At 43.5% G+C, this 20622-nt stretch overlaps 1 protein-coding gene across 4 annotated transcripts in view; it reads right to left on the reverse strand.

Moving 5' to 3' along the window:
* LOC133464731 (ankyrin repeat and SOCS box protein 2-like) overlaps positions 1 to 20622 on the reverse strand; it is a 42046-nt gene that overhangs the window by 17391 nt on the left and 4033 nt on the right. For 2 of the 4 annotated variants that reach the window (XM_061746880.1, XM_061746881.1), the window contains exons 3-6: positions 12442 to 12552; positions 11210 to 11379; positions 4884 to 5039; positions 3477 to 3722 (exon numbers count right to left, since the gene is read on the reverse strand). In XM_061746880.1, the coding sequence (XP_061602864.1) occupies positions 3477 to 3722; positions 4884 to 5039; positions 11210 to 11379; positions 12442 to 12552 (683 nt within the window). Of the gene's footprint in view, positions 1 to 3476; positions 3723 to 4883; positions 5040 to 11209; positions 11380 to 12294; positions 12553 to 20622 lie in introns of those variants that run through there. The other 2 variants (XM_061746884.1, XM_061746882.1) reach the window with 2 other exon arrangements.

The following is a 20622-nucleotide window of genomic DNA, read 5'->3' on the forward strand; positions in this document are numbered from 1 at the left end:
GCTGATGTAAGAGACACTCCTCTCGATAGATCTAGGAGAATGGAATTTTGTCTGTCTGTTTTGTCTAATGTTCATGACTGAAACTGTTTATTGACAATGTTGAGGTTTTCCAACATTGTGAAGTAAAGTTTCGATTTTTCACTCAAGATCAGCGCTAAAACCAAACTGTCAAAAAGGAAACTTATGAGCTGAAAGAAACTTGAGATGGCTAAAATAGCTGGCTAAAATAGCAGACAAACGGTTAAGTTGAAACTTATTCCTAAAATTCATTTCTAAAAAGACTCTTAGTCGACGGGAGACGTCCCTTAAACTAGGAAATAAAGATTTTGGAAAAAATAAAATAAATCTTCTGAGAAATAATATACGGAACTTAAAACCTTCGAAAATAACTATTTTAAGGCTAAAAGCATGTTAAAAATGAGACAATGTCCCCTCAGATAGATAATGGCGTAAGAAATATGGGTTTTGATGGGAGATTCAGAGGACGTTTTGGCTAATGTTTAGAAATGGAATAATAGAGTCTTTTTGAATCATTCTAGACCTTGAATGGAGGCATGCTGATGTAGAATTGTCAAATTGGGTTGATTCACCATTCGAATGGTTGCAGATTACTTTTGTGATACTGTATTTGACCCGGATTGTATGGAAATGGGATTCTTGCCATTGCGGGTATGAGCTGTGTATGATTGGGTTGATTGTGACAAGCGTGGAACATATCAATCATTTTTCTTTATTTTGTCTGTCGTGAAGTCATGTACTATCACCAGAGACGAATGCGTTAAAGCTACTCTGGCTCTGTTGACCCATTTTGGCTGAACAGGGGCATAAAGCCAGCCTGTCCAAACTGCAGTTTGCTGCCACAGAGGTTACGTTTCTGGGTCATGTCATTTCGGGGGAGGGCAAATCCCTCTCACCTGGCAGAATTAAGGCCATTCAAAGAAAAAATGCCAAAACCGGTCACTAAGAAACAAATGATGTCATTTCTGGGCATCACCAGTTATTGTCGACAGTGGGTCCCGCATTATGCTGAAATTGAGGCACCATTGGCAGCAATTGCCCATGGAAAAGGCCTGAAAAGCATCAGACCCTGTTACCTGGACTGACGAGGCTGACAAAGCTTTCACTGTCCTGAAACTGACGTTACAGACGCCTCCGACACTTGGACTGCCTGACTGTTCACGACCTTTCACCCAGACTGTGGACAAAAAAGGGGGGTTACATGACTTCAAGTGCTACTACAATTTCTTAACCCTTACCCTTTTGCCAACAGCTGAAAATGGAGAACCACACAACGGTGTGGCAACGATAACGTCTATTTGTTCCCCAAGACCTGATTTGAGGGATGTTGCAATTGACAATGCTGACTTTGATCATTTTGTTGATGGTTCTGCTTCCAGGGATCCTGCTACGGGCGGCAACATTGCAGGTTTCACTGTCATCACATTGCATGACTCTGTTGTTGCTGGACCTCTGTCCTCATCACACTCAGCACAAGCTGCTGAGCTGGTGGCGCTGACAGAGGCATGCAAGTTTGCTGAAGGAAATTCAGTAAACAGTTACACTGACAGCAGATACGCCTGGGGTGTTGTTCATGACTTTGGCTAAATTTGGCGTAACAGGGATTTTTTGACTTCCACCGGTAAACTGATAGCGCATCACGTCCTAGTGGCCGCCCTCCTGGATGCCATGTTGCTGTCTAAACAAATTGCTGTGTGTAAATGTGATGCTCAGACTAACAAATCTGATTTTATCCCTCAAGGCAATGCACGGGCAGACGCAGCTGCGAAAGCTGCAGCAAAACAACCCTTATCTCTCAAAGTACAGGCTGTTTCCCTGCTCTTTCCTTCCTCCGCTGTAACCTCGGTTGAGATTGCTGACGTGCAGTTAAGGGCCTCACACACTGAAAAACAGTCCATGGTGCTAATGTTACCTTGCATTCTTTCTAAACCAACCCATCCAGCCATCATTTCAGATGTCACTAGTGCAACATCTGATGAGTTCTGTCAGAGCTGATAGGAGGACTGCCGGACCGCCGGCCGTGCTCCGCCGGCTGCCTCAGCTAGCCAGTCAAGGTAAAGCATTTGTTAGTGCTCCAGTTAGTCAGCCTGGGTCCAGGTGTGGGCACGAGTGCCAAAAGTTGTCCGGATTAGGCCCAAAGGTTACATACACCAACATAGAACTACACACAAACTCCCAATTATACGTACATTTGTTATTACCGTATTTTCACGACCACACGGCGCACCGTACGAAAAGGCGCGGTCTACACATACAAATGACGCACCGCCTTACAACAACACACCAACAAGCATACTGTCAGGGTTTGACATTTCCCCCAGTTTGTGTTTCAGTTCTACCGCTCCTGTTTCCCATCTGCCCTGATTGTCCGCACCTGTGTCTTGTTATCCCTTGTGTATATCTGGTCTTGTCTTTCCCTGCTCCCTGTCGGTCCGTACTGTTTGCTCCCTCCATGTCTCCTCGCTTAGTTTTTGGATTCCTGTTTTTGTTCAGTTTTGTTCCTGCTCGGCAGCGCTTTGGTTTTGCTCAAGCTTAATAAATCCTGCTTTTGCCAACTCCTGCCTCCTGGTCTCTTGCGTTTGGGTCCTCAACAAACGCCAACTGTGACAGAACGGACCGACCAAGATGGACTCAGCGGGAGAGCTCACTACCCTCTGGGAGTTTCTGCCGGTAGGCGGAGAAAAACATGAGCTGGGTCGAGGAGGAGGAGTCCCCCTTCCGGGGAACGCGCCTGGCTCTGGGTGGGCCCAGGAGCCTTCAGGCTCAGGGGAGACGACGACGGTGTCGGCCCCAACCCCAGCTAGCCTCTTTTCCAGCGGTGGTCCTGGGCGCAACATCTCCTGTGTCAGCGGTGGTCCCGGACGCATCAGCCTCTGCTCCGGTGATGGTCCCGGAACCCCCCGCAGCCAGCGCCAAGGACCCGAGTTCCCCCGCAGCCAGCGCCGAGGACCCGGGTTCCCCCTCAGCCAGCTCCGAGGACCCGGGTTCCCCCTCAGGCAGCTCCTAGGACCCGGGTTCCCCCTCAGGCAGCTCCGAGGACCCGGGATCCTTTGTCTCCCGAAACCTGCTCCTCGTATCCTGCTGGCTCCCCGCATGCTGTCTGCCCCCTGAGCCAAGCACGGTGCTTCTCAAAGCGCTCCTGCGAGGGAGCCGCGGTGAGAGCCCCCGACAACACACATTTGGCGCTCTGCGTCATTGGGCGCGCGGCACATTTTGAAAAAAAAATAAGACGTTTATATGCGCCTAATGGTCGCCTAATGGTCGCGGTATATATAATTGTACCTTATATGGTCCCCCTTATACGTCCCCCGTACAGTTGTCATAGATGTTAAATCTGGCTACGGATACCAAAATTTAAGTATTTTTATTTTTGGACTTTGTAATAATAGTTGGTGGAAGCTGACTTGGAGCCCTAGTGGTGACTAGAAGAATTGCACCCTCTCACGCTCTTCAGGTACCGTGTTTGAGGAGGAAGCGCAGCGTGTCGAGTTGCCCGCTCTGAGCTGCCGTGAACAGCGGCGTGATGCCGTACATGTTGCGAAGGTTGAGTTTGGCTCCAGCCTTCAGCAGCATCTCACAGATCTCCACATTGTTTCTGACCACCGCTTCCTGCACAGCCGTCCAGTCCTGGTTGCAGCGGGTGTTCACCGTCGCCCCGCGGTTCAGCAGCATCGCCACTATCGCAGGACTGTTCAACTCACATGCTACAGAGGAACAAAAGCAGAGTTGAAGGATACAGGAATCAGTTGGTTAAAGATCTTGTGCTATGCTCTTCCGGCTTGACCTTTTCCTCTGTCACACGCAAAAGACAACCGACTGATTTGTTTAGTAAAACAACAAAAAAATTATCGCAGGTGGAGTATTAGGCAACAACAACAACTTATCACATTACATCAGAAAAACAACAACATATCACTTTTCCCCACATAACAATATTTATAATGCTAAAAGAATCAGGTGGGAAACACTCGTACACCTCTTTTTTTCTAAAGTTTCTGGATCCTCCTTCAGAGGCAGGAACTCTCAGTAGATGCTTCCTGTCTCTCCTGGTTCTGGAGGTTTTTTGTATTTCTCTGAGCTTCGCACCGATCTTGAGCTGAAGTAATGAGACGTTCACTTCTGGGAAGATCGACAATTATCTTGAATGTCTTCCACTTGTGACTAATCTTTCTCACCTCTAACACTTTGGAAATGATTTTATAAAAATATCCAGATGGATGTGCAACAGCTCTTTCTCTAAGGCCATTGCTGATCTCTTTCCCTCCTGGCATGTGGTAGCACTCACTGGAATGTTCCAGAGCATCCAACTGCCAAATGATCTGCTTTTGTAGAGCTCTGCACACCTGCTGGGGGAGTTCACCAAGGACTGATGATTAGCAGCACCTGACTGCAACTGACTTTCTTAAAACCTGCTGAACCTTGTTGAACCTTGTTGAACCCTATTGAACCCTGTTGAACCCTGCTGAACCCTGCTGAACCCTGCTGAACCCTGTTGAACCCTGTTGAACCCTGTTGAACCCTGCTGAACCCTGTTGAACCCTGTTGAAACCTATTGAACCCTGCTGAACCCCGTTGAACCCTGTACGACCCTGTGGAACCTTGTTGAACCCTATTGAACCCTGCTGAACCCAGTTGAACCATATTGAACCCTGCTGAACCCTGTTGAACCCTGCTGAATCCTGCTGAACCCTGATAAACCCTGCTGAACCCCATTGAACCTTGTTGAACCCTGTTGAACCCTGTTGAACCCTGTGAGAGGGTACATGGTATTGCCTGCACTTATTTTTACAGCCTCAGTTTTGTTAATCAGGTGCCGTCGCGGCCACAGTGTTTGGTGACAGTGTGACCCCTCAGGTGACCGTTACCTCTGTAGAGCGGAGTCTCTTTTTCATTGTTCTGGATGTTAGGGTCAGCTCCGTGTTCCAGCAGCAACCGAACACATTCCAGGTAATCTTTGTTGATGGCGACCAGCAGGGCCGTCTCTCCATGAGCTGTCTTCTTGTTGGTCATCCCCGGCTGAGCTGCTCACACAGACATAAAAGCTGTCTTATTTTACTTATTTATTTTATTGTTTGCACTCGTAAAAAGGAACATTACACAGAGGAAAGAAAGTTAAGAAAAGATGTGCAGGAGAGGTCATAAAAACCCGAAGGGCTTATAAGCGACTCCCCCCTCCTAAAAACAAGAAAACATTTAAAACAATAATTCACAAAACCATATAAGCACAATACATAGGCCTATACAGTATAACTGATAACTGAGTTATACAATACTTCAGAATACAATAAAATACTTTAGAAATATATTTGAATAATGGTGAATGAAAAACACATATATATTAAAAATCTATAAACCTTTTTTCAGCTTTCTTTTGAATGCAGATGATGATGAGCATGTTTCACTTAGATGTTTTAAACTGTTCCACAGCACAACACCTTGATACATAAATGAAAATGTAGCAACTGCAGTTCCACAGAACCCCCTGCCTAGCGGCAGGGGCGCTACTTCCTGCTGATTTGGCCGCAGCACGAAACATCCAGAATCGTGTGCATCTTCTGGGACTCTGGGACTTGCTGATTGGGCCGGAGCTTTGGGAGCTGCGTGCTGGCCTGCGGTCCCCACCCCTGGTCATCCAGTTGCTGGCCCCCCTTCTCCTCCCTTTTCTCTCTCTGCAGGTGGTCGTGGGTGGCTTGTAGCTTGCATTACGGAGCACAAGTCTTTCCCTGACCCTGCACCCCAACCTGGGACTTGCTGATTGGGCCGGAGCTTTGGGAGCTGCGTGCTGGCCTGCGGTGCCCACCCCTGGTCATCCCGTTGCTGGCCCCCCTTCTCCTCCCTTTTCTCTCTCTGCAGGTGGTCGTGGGTGGCTTGTAGCTTGCATTACGGAGCACAAGTCTTTCCCTGACCCTGCACCCCAACCTGGGACTTGCTGATTGGGCCGGAGCTTCGGGAGCTGCGTGCTGGCCTGCGGTCCCCACCCCTGGTCATCCCGTTGCTGGCCCCCCTTCTCCTCCCTTTTCTCTCTCTGCAGGTGGTCGTGGGTGGCTTGTAGCTTGCATTACGGAGCACAAGTCTTTCCCTGACCCTGCACCCCAACCTGGGACTTGCTGATTGGGCCAGAGCTTTGGGAGCTGCGTGCTGGCCTGCGGTCCCCACCCCTGGTCATCCCGTTGCTGGCCCCCCTTCTCCTCCCTTTTCTCTCTCTGCAGGTGGTCGTGGGTGGCTTGTAGCTTGCATTACGGAGCACAAGTCTTTCCCTGACCCTGCACCCCAACCTGGGACTTGCTGATTGGGCCGGAGCTTCGGGAGCTGCCCGTTGCTGCTTCCACCTGCCTGCTGTGCTGTTGCCGTCCCTGACCCACCAGTCTGGCCCTCGGCAGGAGGGTCCCCCCTTATGAGCCTGGTCCTGCTCAAGGTTTCTTCCCTCCTAAAGGGGAGTTTTTCCTTGCCACTGTTTGGCTTAAGGTTTTTCTCCCACTAGGGGAGTTTTTACCTGCCATTGTTTATGTAATAACTGCTCGGGGGTCATGTTCTGGGTATGGGTCTCTGTTGTATTAGACGCTATATAAATAAAATTGAATTGAAATTGAATTGAATTGAATCTTCTCCCTCCATCCTCGTCTTTTCCCAACCCAGTCTCACATAAAAACGTACCCTGCCTACGTTGGTCCAAAGTGCAAAAACGTAGAGGGGTTACAATATTAGCCCTTGAAATGTATAACTGTTACATTTTTCTAGCCCTTGAAATGTATAATTTTTCTGCCTATTCGTTTTGCGTCCAAGTCACGTGACTTTTAAGATTCTGGCCGTGACACCAACAAACACGGTGGACATTTTTCATTTTTGAGTGAAAAAAATCTATATTTTGAGTTAGTTTCTGCATAGAAATGCGTTTTGATTACATTTCTAGCAATATATAAATGTACATAATCTCTTGCTTGCTCGTGGTTGCAACGTTTTTTTTCAGATCTCGTGAGAATAATGTAAAACTGGAACGTTTTAATAACGTGAAATCGTTACATTTTTGGTTGCTGGACAGTGCTGTGAAGAAAAAACTATATTTTGAGTTAGTTTCTGCATAGAAATGCGTTTTGATTACATTTCTAGCAATACATATTTTACTTTCATAATATTCACTCAGTAAATGTACATAATCTCTTGCTTGCTCGTGGTTGCGACGTTTTTTTCAGATCTCGTGAGAATAATGTAAAACTGGAACGTTTTAATAACGTAAAATCGTTACATTTTTGGTTGCTGGACAGTGCTGTGAAGAAAAATCAATATTTTGAGTTAGTTTCTGCATAGAAATGCGTTTTGATTACATTTCTAGCAATACATATTTTACTTTCATAATATTCACTCAGTAAATGTACATAATCTCTTGCTTGCTCGTGGTTGCAACGTTTTTTCAGATCTCGTCAGAATAATGTAAAACTGGAACGTTTTAATAACGTGAAATCGTAAAATTTTTGGTTGCTGGACAGTGCTGTGAAAAAAAATCTATATTTTGAGTTAGTTTCTGCATAGAAATGCGTTTTGATTACATTTCTAGCAATACATATTTTACTTTCATAATATTCACTCAGTAAATGTACATAATCTCTTGCTTGCTCGTGGTTGCAACGTTTTTTCAGATCTTGTTAGAATAATGTAAAACTGGAACGTTTTAATAACGTGAAATCGTTACTTTTTGGTTGCTGGACAGTGCTGTGAAGAAAAATCAATATTTTGAGTTAGTTTCTGCATAAAAATGCGTTTTGATTACATTTCTAGCAATACATATTTTACTTTCATAATATTAACTCAGTAAATATACATAATCTCTTGCTTGCTCGTGGTTGCAAAATTTTTTCAGATCTCGTCTGAATAATGTAAAACTGGAACGTTTTAATAACGTGAAATCGTTACATTTTTGGTTGCTGGACAGTGCTGTGAAAAAAAAATCAATATTTTGAGTTAGTTTCTGCATAGAAATGCGTTTTGATTACATTTCTAGCAATACCGATCTGCACCAAACTAACGTCTGTCTGATCAGGGGATGCCCCCAGACAACATATAAAAAAATTCAGATTTCTATGACTTCTTCAACAGTATTTCCTCCAAAACGTTCTGGCTGGTTAGGAGGGTGTAGAAACCTCTAGCTCTGAGAGCCTCCTGACTAATGGAACAGGGCCTATTTTGTGTCTTTTTTTGCATAGTTCACTTGGTGCAGATCAGACCTGTACTTTTCGATGGGCGGGGCTTTGAAACGTCACCTTTTCCAACATTCGAACGGACACCGTTGCCACATTATTTGACCAAAACTTGACCTGTGGCCTCCATATGGGGCCTAGATTGGGCTTGCCAAGTCTCAACTCTGTGAACCCTCTGCAATGCCAACTAGCTCTGTGGAAGTCGTACAGCCACGGGACCAAAAGATCCTAGCAAAGGGCCTTCTGCATTGCAACATAGTCAAAAATCAGCCTCCCAGTTCAAAACATTAGTGAATTATTCAAAAAACACACAAAAAAGGCCCGAAAAAGGCACCACACACCGTGACCTTTGGCACTTCCGAAGGTCGCATGGATCTGGACCTCGGCACAGTGGATGAGAGTCACCTTCTGATACAGAGTCTAGAATTTCAGCCTCTTAGCTCAAAGCGTTAGTGAACTATGCAAAAAAAGACACGAAATAGCCTTGCAGGCCGAAAAGCAACAGACGCGGTGACCTTTGACACTTCCGAAGGTCACACAGATCTGAAAAACCGCACAGTGGATGAAAGTCACCCCCTGATACAGAGTCTAGAATTTCAGCTTCCTAGCTCAAAGCGTTAGTGAACTGTTCAAAAATAGACACGAAATGCTGCTGACGCCCCCCCCCGATCATCCTGTTCTTGCTTCCGCCTGCCTGCGCCCCCAAGCAGGAGATTATGTACATTTACTGAGTGAATATTATGAAAGTAAAATATGTATTGCTAGAAATGTAATCAAAACGCATTTCTATGCAGAAACTAACTCAAAATATTGTTTTTTTTTTACAGCACTGTCCAGCAACCAAAAATGTAACCATTTCACGTTATTAAAACGTTCCAGTTTTACATTATTCTGACGAGATCGGAAAAAACGTTGCAACCACGAGCAAGCAAGAGATTATGTACATTTACTGAGTGAATATTATGAAAGTAAAATATGTATTGCTAGAAATGTAATCAAAACGCATTTCTATGCAGAAACTAACTCAAAATATTGAATTTTTTGCACAGCACTGTCCAGCAACCAAAAATGTAACGATTTCACGTTATTAAAACGTTCCAGTTTTACATTATTCTCACGAGATCTGAAAAAAACGTCGCAACTACGAGCAAGCAAGAGATTATGTACATTTACTGAGTGAATATTATGAAAGTAAAATATGTATTGCTAGAAATGTAATCAAAACGCATTTCTATGCAGAAACTAACTCAAAATATTGATTTTTCTTCACAGCACTGTCCAGCAACCAAAAATGTAACGATTTCACGTTATTACAACGTTCCAGTTTTACATTATTCTGACGAGATCTGAAAAAACGTTGCAACCACGAGCAAGCAAGAGATTATGTACATTTACTGAGTGAATATTATGAAAGTAAAATATGTATTGCTAGAAATGTAATCAAAACGCATTTCTATGCAGAAACTAACTCAAAATATTGATTTTTCTTCACAGCACTGTCCAGCAACCAAAAATGTAACGATTTCACGTTATTAAAACGTTCCAGTTTTACATTATTCTGACGAGATCTGAAAAAACGTTGCAACCACGAGCAAGCAAGAGATTATGTACATTTACTGAGTGAATATTATGAAAGTAAAATATGTATTGCTAGAAATGTAATCAAAACGCATTTCTATGCAGAAACTAACTCAAAATATTGATTTTTTTTGCACAGCACTGTCCAGCAACCAAAAATGTAACGATTTCACGTTATTAAAACGTTCCAGTTTTACATTATTCTGACGAGATCTGAAAAAAACGTTGCAACCACGAGCAAGCAAGAGATTATGTACATTTACTGAGTGAATATTATGAAAGTAAAATATGTATTGCTAGAAATGTAATCAAAACGCATTTCTATGCAGAAACTAACTCAAAATATTGATTTTTCTTCACAGCACTGTCCAGCAACCAAAAATGTAACGATTTCACGTTATTACAACGTTCCAGTTTTACATTATTCTGACGAGATCTGAAAAAACGTTGCAACCACGAGCAAGCAAGAGATTATGTACATTTACTGAGTGAATATTATGAAAGTAAAATATGTATTGCTAGAAATGTAATCAAAACGCATTTCTATGCAGAAACTAACCCAAAATATTGATTTTTCTTCACAGCACTGTCCAGCAACCAAAAATTTAACGATTTCACGTTATTAAAACGTTCCAGTTTTACATTATTCTGACGAGATCTGAAAAAACATTGCAACCACGAGCAAGCAATAAATTATGTACATTTACTGAGTGAATATTATGAAAGTAAAATATGTATTGCTAGAAATGTAATCAAAACGCATTTCTATGCAGAAACTAACTCAAAATATTGTTTTTTTTTCACAGCACTTTCCAGCAACCAAAAATGTAACGATTTCACGTTATTAAAACGTTCCAGTTTTACATTATTCTGACGAGATCTGAAAAAACGTTTTCAGCAACCACGAGCAAGCAAGAGATTATGTACATTTATATATTGCTAGAAATGTAATCAAAACGCATTTCTATGCAGAAACTAACTCAAAATATAGATTTTTTTCACTCAAAAATGAAAAATGTCATCCGTGTTTGTTGGTGTCACGACCAGAATCTTAAAAGTCACCGGACTTGGACGCAAAACGAATAGGCAGAAAAATGTAACAGTTATACATTTCAAGGGCTAATATTGTAACCCCTCTACGTTTTTGCATTTTGGACCAACGTAGGCAGGGTACGTTTTTATGTGAGACTGGGTTGCTTTTCCATATGCAAATCATTCCTTCTTCTCGTGGAGCATGAATGATAATAAGAATTAAACTCAAAATAATTATGAAAATGTCTGGGTAAAGTTAACGGAGAGCATCTGACTTTATACATCAGGATTCCTGTTTTATACTTATTCACATCGTAGATGTGAATAAGTATCATCACATCATCACATCACAACATCACATCCTGTATGTGTGTCTGCGTGTGACCTACCTGACAGCAGCACACGCAGACACATCTCCTCGCCGAACCAAGCCGCCTGGTGGATGGCCAGCCAGCCAGGTTTGCTCGGCAGCATCAGGTTTGTTCCTGGACACATGACCAGTGCTTTGACTTTGCATGCGTCACCGTCACGGATTGCTCTGAACAGAGGCTCCTCCTCCCTGCAGGAAGCAACCCATCAATGCACCTGTCTTCTCCAAGTGGACTCCTATTTACCTGGGAAAGGGTCATCATGAACTGGACTACTCCTTGCTGGGTCTCATCTGAAAGGCCTCTGTTGGGTGTTTCAGGTAAAGTCGTGCAAAAGTTACTATTAGGCAGTATTAGGGCCATGCAGGCGAAAAAATATTTGAGAGAAGATTTTTTTTTTATTCTACACTTCGAGAAAAAAGTCGAAATGTCGAGAAAAAAGTCGAAATGTCGAGAATAATGTTGAAATGCAATTTCGAGAAAAAAGTCGAAATGTCAAGAAAAAAGTCGAAATGTCGAGATTAATGTTGAAATACAATTTTTAGAAAAAAGTCAAAATGTTGAGAAAAAAGTCGAAATGTCGAGATTAATGTTGAAATACAATTTCAAGAATAAAGTCGAAATTTCGTGAATAAAGTCAAAATTTCGAGAATAAAGTTGAAATACAATTTCATGAATGTCTCCTCTGGCCCATCAAATCCAGTTGGGTGAGCGACTGACAGCTCTGCAGCAGCAGCCGTAACTAACTAACTAACTTACATCTTTGGAGTGGAACGTTAAGGGTACGTTTCTGAAGTTATGCAACTGCATATGTGTGATATGTGTTTCAAATCAATATCGTAAAGACAATTCTTGTATTCTGAACTTTATTCACGACATTTTGACTTTTTTCTCGAAATTGCACTTCAACATTAATCTCAACATTTTGACTTTTTTCTCGAAGTGCATAATGAAAAAAAAATCTTCCTCGTCTAAAATATTATTTTTATTTTTCTCCTTCCTGGCCCCAATACTCTTCCGTATGGATCAGATTACTTGTATAGCATTTTATTTACAGGATTAAAACAGGGGGTACTACCTTCTGCATCTCAGTTCTAATGACTCACAGATCAGGTGGGTCTGTGACACACATCGACCTGAGAATGTCTTCATAATGTCCAATAATCCTGAACGTCCCATTGGTCAGTTAGACCTGCAGAAACCTCTCAGATGAGATGGTGAGTCAGCTGGTTCCCGAGCAGAAATGGACTCACTGTTCAGGTTCTGGAGCGATGTGGGCCACATTGCCATCAGCTCGGCGATATACCACCATCTTCTTTCCAGAACCCGTCATGAACCGGCTGACTGTTCCATCAAACGTCTTCCTGCCAGCGCAGAGACAGCAGCCAATCAGAGCACAGAGATGCACAGCTTAAATATAGCAGATCCTTTTATAGGCAGCATTTCAGGCTGTTTGAGATTAAACAATAAAGTTACAAGGTCTCTACCACAGATCACATTTAAATCCGTGTTAAACCCTGTAATCACACATCAACACTGCAACTCCCGGGCTGAAGCCAATGCAGAAATAAGAAAAGTTGAGGTTCCTCTGATGACTGCAGGGGTCTGGGTCCGGATCCGGACCTCAGGTCCCTCTACTGTCCACTGGATCCAACGGTGAGTTCACTTCCATGTTAAAATGCCCAACTTTACAGCAGAAATAAACATTTCTGTTTTGGTCTGTACAACCACATTTCATATCCATGACAACTGTACTGGGGAATTTTATGTACCTCATCAGGTAAAATGATGAAAAGCAACAAGCAAGCAAGTATGTATAATTAGGGGTATGGTGTTTTGATTTTTTTGACTAGTGGCCAGAACAATCAATGGCCGGGTGTTAGGTTCCTAAATCATCAACATAAATTAATAACTTAGAAAAAGACACCAGAGACTGTGAAATGATTTTTCAGGCACTCCTGCAGGAGGGGAAAGCATACTGACAGAGGCAGAACCTCCTGACAGCAAATGCTTCCCAAAGACCCTCCTCTTGCAGGAAGCTATTTATTGGTAAAACTGACAGGAAACATGACCATATTTGGTAAACTGACTGTCAATGTATAGATAATGGACAATGGACGAAAACAGATGGTCACAGACATGGTATCAGATGATAGTTAAAAGGTCACACCTATGACTTTTCAGTTAATGAGCAACTTATCTTGTGGTGTGCAGAGCAACAGACATCCTTTTAAGAAACCTCAAATGGTCAAGGGGTCAAATGCCTCTCGGAACTAAAACAGAAACTCTGAACAGATGTGTCCAAAGACACAATGGGTCAGCTTTTCCCAGGACAGCCGACCCCCCCCCCCCCCCCTTGAGTATCTCCAAGGAAGTGGCTTCCCTGTCATCTGTTAGAGCATGTGATGGGGGTCTTGAAACAGATGCGTCTAAAGACAATGGTTCATTTGACCAACCAGGAAGTCAGCAATTTTAACCTCCTGCGTGTGTCAAAGCATGTCTAAAACACAGTCAGCTCTCTGACTTGACTTGATTCTGATTCTCATAAGAACAAACTTAATTCAGACTTTGATTAATCTGACACGGGTTTCCCAGATCAGTTAAGAAGCAAGGCTGATTTATGGTTCCGCGTTACACCAACGCAGAGCCTACGGCGTCGATTTAACGCGGAACCATAATTTAGGCTTCATCCGTAAAGACTGCACCGGGCTCGTTGAGTATTTTACTGTGGTCCAGCCAGCTGTCATTCTTATTTACATGGTCAAATCAGCCGCTCCTAGATTTTCATGTGCGCTCCGATTTCAGCCTTTACGGCAAATGAATAAAAGCGGCTCAGAAACAGAAAGATATGAAGTACTGAGTTTGAGATAATGCAGATATGTTTTTTTCATATACCCATACTTCCACCGTAATATTTACACGCTCTTACTGTAAAAGAAAAGGATAAAACACTTTTCTTTTAAGATCTAAACTTCAAACACCTTACTTTTCTAAAAAGGTTAGTCTCCTTTTTTGCTTCAGGTTCTGTTTTGCAGAGACTGTAAAAATTAATTCTCGCATAATTTCACCCAATGCCTCATATAGCCCTCTTCACAACTACAATTACTACAAGCATGCTGCATTTCAAACAATTTTAATGTACAACAATTGAAATATTAAAGGAGCATGAGGCTCCTTTTAAGAAATGAGACTCTCTAGCGCCACCCTTCACCACGACGGCCGTTGGGGGTACTGCAGCCAACAGTGAAGCCGGCACGGGAGAACGGGGAGAACGTGCATGCAGCGTCATGTGACGTCACATCCGCAGCCCAGCGCGGGAAATTCGGGACCGAATTGCAGCACATTTTGCAGCACACAGCCTGTTCAAGGCAAAGGAGAGATACACTAGAGGGCTCATTCTTTTGGGTTTGGAACGCTTCATCTGACATTATTACTAGAAAACTTAAAATGTATACGGATTTTTTTCATAAATCCTTCCACAATCCGGCCTCAAGCTCCTTTAACATCTAAACTTCAAACACTTTACTTTTCTACAAAAGGCATTCGCCTTTTTTGCTTCAGGTTCTGTTTTGCAGAGACTACAAAAATTAATTCTCCTATAATTTCACCCAATGCCTCATATAACCCTCTTCACAACTACAATCACTACAGGCAGAGTGAATTTCAAACAATTTTACTGTATAAGTAGACAGCAGGAATGCACGGCTCAACAGAGTTGGGACTCTTTGTCAGCCTGGCTACAGTGCTGAACAGAAAACCTGGGTTACTTTTGTTATCCTCTATCAACGTTGAATAATAAGCTGTTCTGGCTTTGCGAATGGCTTTTTTATATACTATTAGAGTATCTTTCTAATAGTATCACGATAGGAGTCTACAGACTTACAAGAGTACCACTTCCTTTCCATTTTACGCACGTTTTGTTTCAACATGCGGATATCTGAATTATACCAGGGAGTTAAGCTCCTGTGGCTAGAAACCTTCCTTTTCAAACGAGCAACTTCATCTAAAGCTGAATGCAACAAATCAGCAGTGTTACTAGCAAGAAAATCAACATCTGCAGAGGTAGAACCCAGGTCACTGGCCTCAACTACTTCACTATTTTCCACTGTCGTAGGATGAGCAATGGCCTCCCTAAATTTAGCAATAGCTTCATCAGACAAACATCTGCGAAAGTAATACCTCCTATTTTGCACTTGAACATCGACAATATTAAATTCAAACGTTATTAAATGATGGTCGGATAAAAGGGAGTTTACAGGTGCCACCAACAGATCATCAGTTTCAACACTGTAGGTGAGAACAAGATCGAGAGTATGATTAAAACAGTGCGTCGGTTTGTCGACTTTTTGTGAGATACCCATTGATTCTAGAAGAGAATTGAAAGCTAATTTAAGATTATCGCTTTCAACATCCATATGAATATTAAAGTCACCCACTGTGATGAATTTTTCTGTACTGATCAATAATCCAGATAGGAAATCTGAAAATTCAGACAGAAACTCTAGATAAGCTCCAGCAGGGGGCCGGTACACTACCACTAACACAACTGGCTTCTCTGATTTCCAGCTCGAAAATTTCAGACTAAGCGTGAGGCTTTCAAATGTATTATAATTGCACTTAGGTTCAGTTTTTGTTTGGAGACTGGAGTTATAAATTGCTGCGACTCCTCCACCTCGGCCCGTGCTTCTAGGAATGTGATGATTAAAGTAGCCGGGTGGAGTCGATTCATTCAAACTAAGATACTCTTCCTCCTGTAACCATGTTTCTGTTAAACAGAAAATATCACTCCTGCTCTTTGTAATTATATTGTTTACTAACACAGACTTGGAGCTTAACGGTCGTATATTTAGTAGTCCGCATCTAATTTTTCGGTCTCTTATTGGTACCAAGTGTCCATTGGTTTTAATTTTTACAAGGTTATTTTGGTTAACACCTCCAAAATGCTGCACCTGGTGAACTTTTGGAGGGCGGGGGAACCACTTCTATTTTGCTAGGCACCTGGTTAGAGTTGCCAATTACATCATGTAATCCTACAGTTTTAGAGTCGCCAATTATGTAATGGAATCCTACAGTTTTATTGGCAGGCGTTGGTCCTCGAGGAGCAGCAGAGAAGTGTGTAAAACTGCAGCTCTGCATCCTGGCCTGGACCCTGCATTGTCAGGGGGAGTGTCTAATAAAACTGGCCAAATTACTAGAGACAAGAGCTGCACCACCCCGGGTGGGATGAATGCCGTCTCTTCTAATCAGACCGGGCTTTCCCCAAAACGTCTCCCAATTGTCAATAAATGGCACGTTGTTTTCTGAACACCACCACGACAGCCAGCGGCGGAGCGAGAGCATGCGGCTAAACATGTCATCGCTGGTCAGATTGGGGAGGGGACCAGAGAAACCTACGGAGTCCGACATGGTTTTGCCGTAGTTACACAGCGAGACAATATTCATTTTAGTGACTTCCGACTGGCGAAGAGGGGAATCATTAGCTCCGACATTGATGATAACTTTACCAAATTTACGATTACTCTTTGCCAGCAGTTTCAAATTTGCTTCAATGTTGCCCGCTCTAGCCCCCGGGATGTACCTAACTATGGTCGCTGGAGTCGGCCTCACATGCCTGACTATGGAGTCGCCAATCACCAGGGTCGGCTTCTCAACAGGTGTGTCGCTGAGTGGGGAAAAACGGTTAGACACATGAAGCGAGTGGTGGTGTTCCGTGCGCCCTTTAGGACTACGCTTCCTCCAAACCGTCATCCAGCCGCCCTGCCTAGCCGGCTGCTTGGGAGTTGCAGGGGAGCAGCTACCAGCAGCTGCTACAGGCCGGTCCGCCGCTAACTTAGCCTGGTTAGCTGACGAGTCTACCGGACTATGGTCTAGTTGGCGGAACCGGACCTCTAACTGACTGAGCCTCGTCTCCAGTCCTGCAAATAAACTGCACCACCCCGAGTGGGATGAATGCCGTCTCTTCTAATCAGACCGGGCTTTCCCCAAAATGTCTCCCAATTGTCAATAAATGGCACGTTGTTTTCTGAACACCACCACGACAGCCAGTGGCGGAGCGAGAGCATGCGGCTAAACATGTCATCGCTGGTCAGATTGGGGAGGGGACCAGAGAAACCTACGGAGTCCGACATGGTTTTGCCGTAGTTACACACTGAGACAATATTCATTTTAGTGACTTCCGACTGTCGAAGAGGGGAATCATTAGCTCCGACATTGATGATAACTTTACCAAATTTACGATTACTCTTTGCCAGCAGCTTCAAATTTGCTTCAATGTTGCCCGCTCTGGCCCCCGGGATTCACCTAACTATGGTCGCTGGAGTCGGCCTCACATGCCTGACTATGGAGTCGCCAATCACCAGGGTCGGCTTCTCAACGGGTGTGTCGCTGAGTGGGGAAAAACGGTTAGAAACATGAAGCGAGTGGTGGTGTTCCGTGCACCCTTTTGGACTACGCTTCCTCCAAACCGGCATCCAGCCGCCCTGCCTGGCCGGCTGCTTGCGAGTTGCAGGGGAGCAGCTACCAGCAGCTGCTACAGGCCAGTCCGCCGCTAACTTATCCTGGTTAGCTGACGAGTCTACCGGACTATGGTCTAGTTGGCGGAACCGGACCTCTAACTGACTGAGCCTCGTCTCCAGTCCTGCAAATAAACTACACTTCAAGCACTTACCGTCTTCACTAAAGGAGACAGAGGAATAGCTAAACATTTCACACACTGAGCAGCAAAGAGGTGAAACGGTGGGAGAAGGGGAGGCCATGCTAAGAGGCTAACAGACAGAAAATGATTGGTGACAATGAAAGTTGCGGAAGAGAAAAATGTGCAAGTGTTGAAATAAAGACAGAAATTTACCAGATATAGTACTATTTTACCAGAAAATAATCTAAATTTAGACAAAAAAGTCAGGAGAGATCAGGGCCTGCAAATGCTGTGCAACAGCAACAGACCACAACACCAGGAAGTGACGTGATTCGTGACGCAATACGTTACCCAATCAGCCAATTATAAGTATCTCATAACCATCATTGTTCTCCATTGCATCCCAGAGCTTCAGGAGCTGCATGCTGACCTGCAGCCAAGGCTGGCTATCTCAATCTCTCCTGGATGTTATGCTAACAGGATGTTCTGCCCCCATTGACCCCTCCCTTTCCCCCATGGCACCTGTGGAACTGAACTAAACAAAGGCTGGCTCATAGCACTCCATCACTATCAAGGACTATGGCAGAGGAAATGAATCCGGGGCAGAGTTCACAGACTTACTTACTCACACAAACAGGCACACATGCAAACAGCTCCTCTGTATTCCCGGATTTTTGGACAAGGACTGTTTACTGGACTGAGTGTGGATATCCCCCCTGATTGGTTTGTCTTTGTTGTCTGCATCTTCCCTCATCAAGATTTGCTTATTGGATTCATACATTTTGTGACATCTTTCTCCATAGTGAGATCCAGCATGGACCCTGCGGATAATCTGTCAAAGATGTTGGAGAAAAGTAACTCTGAGACCATTCTTCTGCTGATCACTGTTACCTAATCTGAGTAAAGATCTTATTCTACCTTATCCTGGGTGTCTGCTTGGTGATACATTACAGCTTCAGCTCTGGCAGCACTTGTTTCAGATGGCGTTTAGGCAGTGACAGTTGCAATGAGGGCGTTTTCACAGATTTGATCACAGTGAATGTAAAGTCATATTAATAAGCATCACAGGTTACTCTTATGGCGCTTTTCCACTAGTACCTATTCAGCCCGACTCGACTCGACTCGCCTCGGTTTGGGTCTTTCCCACTAGGGGTCTAACGTGCCGAGTAGATACTTTTCTGTATCTATTCTGCCGAGGTTCTAAGCGGCTGAGTCGGCTGTATTTGACATCATCACACTACAGGCCGGGGGGTTGGAGTCAGACGTCTGAGTCAGGATGCGACATCAGCGAAAGAGCGACTTGCGGCTTCTTGTTAATTTTTTTCGACAGGCAATGGCAGCAGAAGTCTGTTTGGTGTGCCAATGCGGCACAATTGAGAGCATCCTGACCAGTTGCCTCACTGTGTGGTTTGGCAGTTGCACTGAACTCTGCCGTAAGACCTTGCGCACAGTGAGAGAAGCTGAAAAAATCATCGGTGCCCCCCTTCCATCCCTCCATGACATCTACAGCACACGTCTGACCCACATAGCTCTCAAGATCACGAGGGACATCACCCACCCCATCCACAGCGTCTTCACTATCCTGCCATCAGGAAGGAGACTAAGGAGCCTTCAGGCTAGGACCAGCAGGCTGAGGGACAGCCTTGTCCACCAGGCCGTTAGGAAGCTGAACTCTCTACCAGCTCTATCCCCCAGTCTGGTCCCACTGTCCTTGGTCTAAGGCAGGGGTTCTTAACCTTTCCGACCTTGGGGCCCAATTTTTTCAGTACAGAGTGGCCCAGGGCCCATTAAATACTAACACTGTATAGCATGGGTATTCAACTAAAACTTTAAGAGGTCCATTTAGAGAAAATGTACTCAAGCGAAGGTCCAGAACATCATTTTATATATATATATATATATATATATATATATATATATATATATATATATATATATATATATATATATATATATATATGTGTGTGTGTGTGTGTGTGTGTGTGTGTGTATATATTCAAGTAGCCTCATAGTTGTATCAACATCTGCATCTGACTGTTATATTAAAAAAAGTACATATTTGCCACTTAACATGTGTAACTTGAATTGCACATATTTTTTTTCTCTTAAAAATAAAATAGATTTTATTTTATTTTTCAAATGCTATCTTATTTTATTTCTCTACCAGCAGTTTGAATTTCCCCTTTTCTTTGTTAATTGTCTCAACACAGTTTTATAATAAATGAATATAAACACATCTTAACAATTGAACAGTTTTGCAGTTTCTCTTTCTTCCCCTCTTATAATCTTATGCCCCCACTTTCTGTCGTTCAGTGAGAGAACTGAGCTCAAATTTCTCCTGTCAGGACTTTAAATCTGGGCTGGATGGTGTCAGGTTATTATGTGAAGGTGCTCATTGGTGAACCTGGAACGATATTTAGTTTTAATTATGTTCATTGTGGAGAAAGCTGCCTGACGGCTGTATCTGGACCCACACATGGGTGTTTTAAGATGGTCAGTTTTTTTCTGTGACTTCAGTTCAGACTTGAGTGGATATGTTTGATGAAAAACTTTGTGTTTTGTTTCAGTGGCGTTTCACTTTCGCACTTTGAACGCCACGGTCTCTGAACGTATGAGACACTGGTTTTGTCCCAGTGTGAAGACTGAACAACGATTAATCTGTCCATTCCGGGTTGAACTTCCCTTTCCACCTGTTACGCTTCTCATCTCTGTATAAAGAGCCAAGCTAATTGCCGAATTTTGACGACCATACGGGCGCCGTGTGGAAAGACGCACCCTCAGTTTTGTGTGTGTCATTTCT

The sequence above is a fragment of the Cololabis saira genome, chromosome 18 (genome assembly GCF_033807715.1).
Source record: "Cololabis saira isolate AMF1-May2022 chromosome 18, fColSai1.1, whole genome shotgun sequence".
NCBI classification, from domain to species: domain Eukaryota; kingdom Metazoa; phylum Chordata; class Actinopteri; order Beloniformes; family Belonidae; genus Cololabis; species Cololabis saira.